The sequence below is a fragment of the Acanthamoeba castellanii genome (genome assembly GCF_000313135.1).
Source record: "Acanthamoeba castellanii str. Neff unplaced genomic scaffold scf7180000084680, whole genome shotgun sequence".
In the NCBI taxonomy this organism is placed as follows: Eukaryota; Discosea; order Longamoebia; family Acanthamoebidae; genus Acanthamoeba; species Acanthamoeba castellanii.
This window is the reverse complement of record NW_004457332.1, coordinates 11,450-20,607: the sequence shown is the minus strand read 5'-3', so window position 1 is coordinate 20,607 and position 9,158 is coordinate 11,450. Positions and strand designations below refer to the sequence as shown.

The 9,158-nt window shown below is 59.0% G+C and overlaps 4 protein-coding genes across 4 annotated transcripts in view; 2 read left to right on the top strand and 2 right to left on the bottom strand.

Moving 5' to 3' along the window:
- The window catches only part of ACA1_120810 (Phosphatidylinositol-4-phosphate 5-Kinase), a gene marked incomplete at both ends in the record, with an annotated part of 5,979 nt that extends 3,013 nt beyond the window's left edge, over window positions 1–2,966 (top strand). Inside the window, 10 exons of the mRNA XM_004335679.1 lie at window positions 29–55; window positions 198–303; window positions 410–577; window positions 734–880; window positions 1,167–1,247; window positions 1,361–1,435; window positions 1,556–1,847; window positions 2,010–2,451; window positions 2,580–2,709; window positions 2,871–2,966. Of these exons, the coding sequence (XP_004335727.1) occupies window positions 29–55; window positions 198–303; window positions 410–577; window positions 734–880; window positions 1,167–1,247; window positions 1,361–1,435; window positions 1,556–1,847; window positions 2,010–2,451; window positions 2,580–2,709; window positions 2,871–2,966 (1,564 nt within the window). The remainder of the gene's footprint in view (window positions 1–28; window positions 56–197; window positions 304–409; window positions 578–733; window positions 881–1,166; window positions 1,248–1,360; window positions 1,436–1,555; window positions 1,848–2,009; window positions 2,452–2,579; window positions 2,710–2,870) is intronic.
- Window positions 2,967–3,094: 128 nt separating this feature from the next.
- ACA1_120800 (uncharacterized protein) lies at window positions 3,095–5,799 on the top strand (the record flags this gene model as incomplete). The annotated part of the gene is made up of 8 exons (XM_004335678.1): window positions 3,095–3,254; window positions 3,361–3,460; window positions 3,533–3,808; window positions 4,048–4,211; window positions 4,335–4,885; window positions 4,977–5,201; window positions 5,331–5,678; window positions 5,719–5,799. 8 exons carry the CDS (start codon window positions 3,095–3,097, stop codon window positions 5,797–5,799), a joined length of 1,905 nt encoding a protein of 634 aa, XP_004335726.1.
- Window positions 5,800–6,132: 333 nt separating this feature from the next.
- ACA1_120790 (uncharacterized protein) lies at window positions 6,133–7,604 on the bottom strand (the record flags this gene model as incomplete). The annotated part of the gene is made up of 7 exons (XM_004335677.1): window positions 6,133–6,401; window positions 6,516–6,641; window positions 6,712–6,796; window positions 6,853–6,912; window positions 7,133–7,253; window positions 7,365–7,413; window positions 7,487–7,604. 7 exons carry the CDS (start codon window positions 7,602–7,604, stop codon window positions 6,133–6,135), a joined length of 828 nt encoding a protein of 275 aa, XP_004335725.1.
- A 216-nt stretch (window positions 7,605–7,820) lies between these two features.
- Window positions 7,821–9,102, bottom strand: ACA1_120780 (uncharacterized protein; the record flags this gene model as incomplete). The annotated part of the gene is made up of 4 exons (XM_004335676.1): window positions 7,821–8,398; window positions 8,515–8,748; window positions 8,868–9,003; window positions 9,064–9,102. The coding sequence occupies 4 exons, from the start codon at window positions 9,100–9,102 to the stop codon at window positions 7,821–7,823; spliced, it is 987 nt and encodes a 328-aa protein (XP_004335724.1).
- Window positions 9,103–9,158: the final 56 nt, after the last annotated feature.

The window sequence follows — 9,158 nt, the reverse complement described above, 5'->3', positions numbered from 1 at the left end:
AGGAGCCGCTCAACGAGGCCGACTTCAGGGAAGTGCGCGACATCCTCGAACTCAAGTACGGCCTCTTTTATCAATTAAGTGTAAACTATATTATTATTATTGATTTATTTATTATAGTTGATGAGAGATAATATTAATAAATTAATTTATTACATAATCAATTCCTTTTTCTTACCAATGTTGGGCGTGTGGGACAGGTACGAGAACACGCGCACGATGAAGGAGTATCGATTCGTGGACTACTGTCCCTATGTCTTCCAGAAGCTTCGCGCCCAGGCCGGCATCACCCCCGAGGCCTACATGGTACGCCGCTCTCTCTCTCTCTTGTGTGTCGTACACCTGCGGTGTGACGTGCGTGTCGTGTGTGTCGTGTCGTCTGACTGTGTCTCTTGTCGCTGGCCGTGCGCAGGCGTCGATTCAGCCGGAGTTGTTCCTCAAGAGCCTATCGAACCAAAAGTTCTCGGAGGGCCGCAGCGGGAGCTTCTTCTGCTTCTCGCCGGACAAGTGCTTCATCATCAAGACCATCCCCGAGTCCGAGGCCAAACTCCTCAACAAGATCCTGCCCGCCTACTACCAGGTCTGGCACCATCTGCTGACGTCACACTCACATTTTAGTTGTTTTTATTCATTTGCTCATTTATTCGTTTATTTATTCATTTATTCATTTATTCATTTGAATTATTGTAGTTTTTTATTACTTAATACATTAATGGATTAATTGGTGGTGGTGCAGTACATCGGCAACAACCCGGATTCGCGGTTGATGCGCTTCTACGGCCTCCACGCGATCAAGATGCACTACGGCGACCAGGTCTTCGTCATCGTGATGAGCAACGCCTTCCGAACGCACCGCAAGATCCACGAACGATACGATCTCAAGGTACGCACACGCAGCAACTCGTGGCACGACACACACGACACGACACGACCAACAACACGACACGACACGACCAACGACACGACACGACACACACGACACGCACGACACGCACGACACGACACACACGACACGCACGACACGCACGACACACACGACACGCACGACACGCACGACACACACGACACACGACACACACGACACGACACGACCAACGACACGACACACACGACACACACGACACACGACGGGTTGTGGTTGTGATTTGATGATGTCGGGCCGATCGCAGGGCTCGTGGGTGCGAAGAGAGGTGGGCAAGGACTTCCGGGACAACCCGGGCAAGGTCCTTGGCATGGACATCGACCTCAAGGTAAGTAAGCCAGGCCACCGCCCTCACCACCCACCAACCCACGTTATGTACGTCGAGTGCTACGCACGCGCTGACCAACACACCACACACCACACGTGTGCGGCCGCCCCCAGGCAATGGGACGCAAGGTGCGGCTGACCAACGAGCAGCGAACGGCCATGGTCCAACAAATCACCGACGACGCCACCGTACGCACACTCCCTTTTTTTTCCTTTATTTATTTATTATGATGAGTATTTATGTAATTAATGAGATTATTTTATTTTATTTAACGATAAATTGTTTTGTTTTGTGTTTGGTGTCGACAGTTCATGTGCAGCTTGGGAATTATGGACTACTCCATCCTGCTGGGCATCCATTTTGTCGACAGAGCCGCCGAAGGCACCACGGCCGCGATCGAAGGGGTCGCGGCGAGTGGCGCCGCCGACGCTACGGATGGCGGCGCCGGCGCCTCGTCGACGCCGCAGCGGCTCCTGAAGAACGGCGATGAAAGCGAAAGCGAAAGCGAAGGCGAAGGCGACGACCGACGACCGCTGCTCGTCGGCGGCCGGCGCGCCGAGGACCTCGAAGCTGGCCCGAGCACCGTCGAGAGCACCTTGGGTACGCCCGCACCTCCCCCCCTCTTTTCTCCATTCCTCTGTTCCTGTGCGTGTGCGGTGGTGCGTGCGCGTGTGCGTGTGCGTGTGCGGTTGGGCGAGTGTTTTCACGCTCGTGTGTGCGTGTGCGCGTGTGCGTGTGCGTGTTCTCCATATCCATACATAGACGGCGTGCTCAGTTTAGAGCGGGAGAATTACATTCCCCTCCACATTCGCCCCTCCGTCTCCGAAATTGAAAAACAGCGCCGCAACCAGAAGAAGATGGACAAGAAGAAGATGAAGAAGAGCGGAAGAAGTAGAAGAAGGCGGGAGAGAGGCAGCACCACCAATAATGCTTCGCACTCCTCGCCTCCGCTGCCCTCCTCAGACCATTCCATCAACCTCGCAGCCAGCAGCCCCGAAGACTACGTCGACGATGCCGAGCAGGACAAGTCGGGCAGCCACACGCCGCTCCGCGCCCGCCGCACCAGCGACGATGACGAAGTGAAGAAGGAGAAGAAGAAGAAGGAGAAGATTGAAGACGCCTACGCGGATGAAAGCGACTACTCGACTGATTCGTACGACAGCGAGGACGAATTTAGCGACGACGTCGAGGGCCGACTGTTCAGGTACCGTAGTGCGTGTTGCGTGTGCGGCGTGTTGTGCGGATTGTGACGATGCCTACAGAGAACTAACACGCGACAACACGCCACACACACACACACACACGCCGCACACACAACGACACCACATGCAGGGATGAGGGGTTCTTGTCGGTGGATGGGAAGGAGATCTACTATCTGTGCATCATCGACATCCTGCAGCTCTACGACCTCAACAAGAAGGCCGAGCGCTTCTGGAAAGTGCGCGTCATGCACAAGGATTTCGTACGTCGCTCCAGCTTGCCTCTTGCTCTCTGTGGTCTGTTGTCGTTTGCCTTGATCAAAACAACACTGTTTGTTTTGTTGTCTAATTTGAGGTGTGTGCGCGTGTCGTGTCGTGTCGTGTGTGCGGGGAAAAAAACACGTGTGTGGTGTGGTGTGTGCAGCATGGAGTATCGGTGCAGCCGCCACCACGATATCGGGATCGGTTCGTGGCGTGCGCGTTCGATCTGGTCACCTCGCCCGACGCCACGGCCTCCTGAACAAGCGCGAGCGAGGTCGTTTTTTGTTTATTCATTTTCTCGTCTTCTTTCTTGTCTTTTAGAAAGAAATGCTTCCCGCGTACAAAAGAGCGAAAACGAAAGCGAAGACTTAACTCACGAAGTCAAAGATGAACAAGCGGCCGTGCAAGAAGGCACGACTTTGCTCCACCTCGGGCGAGGAAGAAGCTGACTTGCCACCTGGTGGCTCCCTGTGGGACCTGCTGAGCAGCCTGCCGGACCTGGTGCTGGCCCACCTCCTCAGCTTCTTCCTTCCGCCCTCCCACGGCTGTACGCACTTGCCCCCCCCCCAAACAAGAAGAACAATAAATGCAATTTATTTGATATCTTTTCTATTTGAAGATAATTTTTATTTATTTTTCCTCTTTCTGGGCAGTGCGAGTGCTGCCGAACCACAGGCGGCGTCTCTACCACGCGGCCAAGGCCTTCCTCGAGCGCGGCGACGACCCCGCCACTCCCTGCCCAGAGAGCTTCTGGTACTATATTATATTCCATATATATAATATATATATTAAAGACGTGGCAAGTCTCATCACCACCCCGACCAGGCACGATGACACGGACCAGTACGGCCACCACACGCTCGCGCCGCGCATCGACGCCGCGGTGCTGGCCCTGCGCGCCACGTGCCGCGCCCTGCGCGACCGCGTGGACCTGGTGCTGCGCCTTCCGCCGCTGTCGTTCGTGGACCAGCTCCACGCGTGGCTCCGGGAGCAGGTCGGCCCCGCGGCGCCGGCCATTGGCGACATCGAAGCCGCGCGGCGGCTGACCCAGCAGGCGAGCGCCCTCACCGGACGAGCCCACGCGCTGCTCCACCAACTGCGGTTCGGCCCTGCCCTTCCATTGGCTGCCCATATCTCAACCCTGACACGACACGACACACGCGACACACGCGACACGACACACGCGACACACGCGACACGACACACGACACGCACGGCACGTACGTGACACACACGACACACGCGACACGACACGACACACGCGACACGACACACGATAGGCTGGAGGAGGTGGTGGAGGAGGTGTGTCGAGAATGGAAGATCGGGCGGGCCAAGCGCAGAGCGCTCGCCCGACTGACGCGCCCCGAGGAGGAGGGGGAGGAGGCGGGGCAGCAGCCGCGGCTGCGGGTGGTGCACTTGGCCCACAGGAGCGACCTGGTGGGCGGGGTCGGCTGCCAGGCCATCGACGCCAGCCTCACGCTCTCGCTCCCCGGCCTACCCCACGGTGGGTTTCCCTTTTCTCTTCTTTTCTTTCTCTTTTTCCCCGTCTGTTTCACACCCGCCATGTGTGTCGTGTCGTGTGTCGTGTCATGTGTCGTGTCGTGTCGTGTCGTGCGCACACGCACAGAGCTGGTGGAGATTGGTCTTGTGTCGGAGTTGACCTACGAGACCGACCTCACGGTGCTCCTCGCGCTCCACACGCGCTCGACGGAGTGGTGCCGCCGTCTGGGCCTCTCCACCGCCCAGCCGCCGCCGCCGCAGCCGCTCGACGCTTCCGGCCACCACCCGGCAGCAGCGGCGGCCCACGACGCCGACGGCGGCGAACAGTCGACGACGCGCGCGCTGATCGGGTGGAGCCAGGGCGAAGCGCGGCTGCACACGGCCCTGCTCGCCAAGCTCTGGGCCGCGCTCGGCTTCGCCTGCCGCCCCGTCGGCGGCGACGACCCGATGACGATCGAAAAGAACGATGACGACGACGAGGTGTGGGGCGGGCACGAGGTGGCGGCGGTGCTGCTGGGCTGCCTGGGCTTCATGAGCCGCGCCGACGTGCTCGACGCGAACCCCTTCAAGGCCGGGGGCGCGGTGGACGAAGACGCCGAAGACGACGAGGCGCGCGAGTTGGCCGACGCAGAGTGCGTGGAGCGGACCACGGCGAGATTCAACGAACGGCGATCCGTGGTATGTGTGTCGTGTGTGTCGTGCGTGTCGTGTCGTACACACCATGATCACCGCACACGCACACGACACACACGCGACGCCACAAATGCAGGAGCCGCTGCTGAGGGGCTGGAACCAATTTCTGCGCGGCCACGTGGCGCAGCCAGCGGGGCTGGGGCGACGGCAGGCGCTGGTCGCGTGGGAGCTGGTGGCGCGCACCGTCGAGCGCTACGTTGGCCAGCTGCGCGTGTCGCACATCGGCCACGCCCTCGAGGTCCTGCATGGCCTGTCACCAGTCGGCCGCATCGACCAACCCGTTGCACACATTCCCCCTCAGGTTCGTGCGTGTTCCGTGTGTGCGGTGTGTGTGCCGTGTACGTGTGCGCGTGCGCGTGCGCGTGCGATGTGCGTGTGCGATGCGCGGTGCGGTGTGTGCGGTGTGTGCCTGACGCGGTGCCATATGAAGGTGTTGGACAGTGTGCGCGTGCTCGGGTGCCAGTCGTTCACCGTGCGGGGTCCGGGTGGTTCGGGCGAAGAGCCGCGGCACACGCACATCTGCGCGCGCTTCGCCCTCCGGCCGCTGCCATCGCCGCCCGCCTCGTCGGCCGCCGATCTCGTGTTGTTCCGGTGCGAGCTGAGCAGCTGCGAAGACGAGAGGGGCGTCGCGGCCCAGTTGCTGCTCATCACGGCCCAGGCCTGCGCACCCGGCGGCGACAACGCGGTGCAGGTGCTGGTCAAGTGCGTGCCATTCCTTCCATACAACCCCCACGGCAACGGCCCCCTTGTTACGGTGGCCACCCAGAAGCTGGTTCAGGTGGGCCGCGCGCTGGGCATGACCCCGAACAACACCAAAGCGAAGAAGAAGAAAGAAAGCGAAAGCGAAGACGAAGACGACGAAAACGAAAGCGAAAGCGAAGACTTGGACGCGGGGCTAGAGGACGAGGGTGCCAGGGAGGAGGCCGAGTTTGCGAGGCAGGTGGCGAGCGCGCTAATGTTCGTGGCCCAGCTGGTGGCGTGGAACGGGTGCGAGCGCTTCGAGGGCGACGACGAAGAGGAGGAGCTCACCAACGACGAGTTCAACCTGGATGACACAATCGGCCGGGCACCGCTGGCTCGTCTGTGCTTCACCGGCAGAACGTGGGCCTACTGGTGATCGTCATCGCCCATCGCTTGCTTGAGAGGTTACGTTGTAATTTTTCAAAATGCAGTTTTCCAATTGAAAATGAAACCTGTTTCATAGTGGTTGCATAGTAACCAGCACCACGGGCTCAGTCGTGCTTCTTGTCCGAAGGGATCTGCACAAAGTCGTCGGCGTCCTCCTCGGGCACGGCCGCGATGGCTGACGTCGTCGCGCCCGCCTCGGGCTGCTGGGGCTGGTGCGCCTTGCCAGCGTTCGAGTTGACGTTCACCGTAGACGAGCCGACGCTCACCGTCGGCGTTGTGCCCGCCGTCGAGGTAGTGGCAGGGGCCGCCGGCGCCGCCGGCTGCTGCTGCCGCACCTGTGGCTGCGAGGGGCGGAAGCCCAAATTGCTTGCGACTGCACACAACACACACGACACGCACGACCAAAGACGACACACACGACACACACGACACACACACGATGAGAAGGGGAGGGGGAGATGGTGATGAGAATAATGAGAATGAGTACGTTTGGTGTACTGGTCCTTGGCCATGCCCATGACGCGGCCGACCTGCGGGTGCGACTCAGCGAGAGACCAGAGCTTGCCAAACACGCCGTGCGTGTAGATGCCCGGGAGCAGGAGCACGCTAAAGACTGGTGTTGGGCATCGGTGTTAGGTGCAGTCGTGTGTGTGTGTGTGTGTGTCTGTGGTGCGTAGCGTTACCGATGATGTAGATGAAGGTGTAGCCGGAGATACGGTTGAGGAGGAGACCCACCACAAACAAGATGGCGCACACCTGGGCCGTGTACTGTACCGCGCCGTGTAAGCGAATGCAACACACACACACACACACACAACACGAACCTTGGCGTAGTTGATGTCCCTGAGCCTCTGCATTTCATAGTAGACGGTGAGCACGAAGTGCTGCGCCGACACAACCGCCTGCACGATGTCGTCGAGTGCGTAGGGAGGCCTCGCTCCCGTCGCACCCACAGACTGGTGTGTGTTGTCCACGTCAGACGCACACACGACGCACACACACACGACACACGACACACACACGACACACACACGGCACACACACACACACCACGCACGCACGTGACACGACGCATGTTGTGGCCAGCGAGAGGGAAGTGGGTACCAGAATGGACTCCCAGGGAATGGGAGCGGCCACGACGGCGTAGCGGGCGAGGAGGTATAGCCCGAGCGCGTAGGGCACCACCGCCGGCAGCGTCACCCCTTCGGCCAGGTGCGCGCCCAGCCTGTTGCCCACCGCACGACCACAGCCAAGCAAGAGATGGATCATTCAGAAAAAAATGATGAAGCTGCTACATGGATCTGAATTTCGATGATGAAGGGAAGGGGGCACCAACCCGAGCGCCATGTGGGTCAGAACACAAAGGACCACGAATTGAACCTGACCTGTAGAGTGCAGATGGGGAAGAAAAGATGTATGAGCATCACACAATCCAGAATGAAGATGAGGAGATGGTACCAGTGGTGTCGAGCCACAGGAGGATGGCCTGCAGGCGGTTGATGCTGGGCAGGTGGGGCTCCAGCCACGCCTTCAAGCGAATCGCATCCTCCTTCTTCCTTCTTGCCAAGTCAGCCATTTCGAAAGGCAACAAAAGAGATGAAACCTCCAAAGCAGTGGCTCAACTCAAGACAAGAGAAGCTGAACACGGCCAACACCCTTCTGGAATCGATCAAGAGATGAAAAAGAAGCGTGTCTTTAATTGTTAGGTGCTGTGTGTCGTGTTGTGTGTCGTGTGTGTCGCGTGCTCTAGTCTGGTTGAGTGCTCGTTGTGATGTCTTAGGCAGCCTGGGGTTCAACTCTGCGTGCAGCTGCCGGCACGCATCTCGAAGAGGCTCCTGGCCCGACGCTTGCGGCGACGCACCAAACTGTGGCGCTCTTCACCATCGTCGCCGTCGCCGTCGTCGTCGTTGTCTTGTTCCTCTGGCTCAGCCATCTTCTTCTCCTCCTCCTTCTCTGCTTCTTCTCCTTCATCACCTGTTCGCCTCTTCTTCGCCTTCTTCTTGCTGCTCTTCTTCTTCTTGCTCTTGCCCTTCTTCTTCTTCTCTTTCTCTTCTTCCTCTTGGCGCTTCCTCTTCCTCGAGAGTGTTGTCTGGCTTTGGTCGTCCCCTTCGTCCTCGATCTCATCATCATCGTCGCCGTCGTCGTCTTCTTCATTGTCATCATCGCTGCGATCGTCGTCGCTCTCTTCATTCTCTATGGCCTCCTTCTCCTTCTCCTCCTCCTTCTTCCTCTTCTTCTCCTTCTTCTTCTTCTCCTTTTTCTCCTTCTTTACGCGCAGTCGCTTCTTCTTCTGCTTCTTGGTCTCCGCGAGCAGCTTGCTCAGCTCCTCCCTCAGAGCCCCCACCTCCGCGCTCAGCTTCACCACCGTTTCTGCACGACACGACACACGACACACCGCACACGCACGACACGACACGACACGCCGCACACGCACACATGACACGCGTCAGGAATTGGTCGGGTGCGTTGTGTTCGATCGAACGCACCGGCGGTGAGGTCGATCACTGTGGCCTTGCTCTGCCGGGTTGGCCGCGCCCGCCCGCGTCCGATGGCGGTGTCGAGCGCCTTGCGAGCGTCGGCGAGGGCGGCCTCGGCGCGGTCGTCGATCAGCCGGCGGCGCAGCGAGCCCAGGGCCTTGATCTCGTCCTCGCGCGCGCTCCAGTGCTGGAAGGCTTTCTCGCCCTCTTCCGTCCACTCCAGCTGCCAACCGTTCGCTTCCTCTGCGGTCGCGATTGGTTGATATTTATTAAAAATACCATAAATAAAAACTGCAATTAAAATTTATATGTTGTTTTAATGTAATTGTTTAAAATATAATTTATAATTTTTGGTGGCGTACCGACGGTGGTGAGGCCCAGGTACTCGTAGTCGCTGAAGACGGCGGCGGCCGGGTCGGACTCGTCGGTGGTGGCGCGCTTGAGGGTAACAAAGGGGAAGGCCAACCACCCCTTGCGAGACTTGGCTGTTTGTGTAGACTGTCACCACGCACATGACACGACACACACCGCACACGACACCACACGCGGTCAGGGCACATCGACAGGGCTAGACTCGAGATGGGGAGGGAGCACCATGTGCTTCCAGGCGATGAGGAGGAGCAGGTCAAGCCACGCCAGCAGCTGGTCCTCCG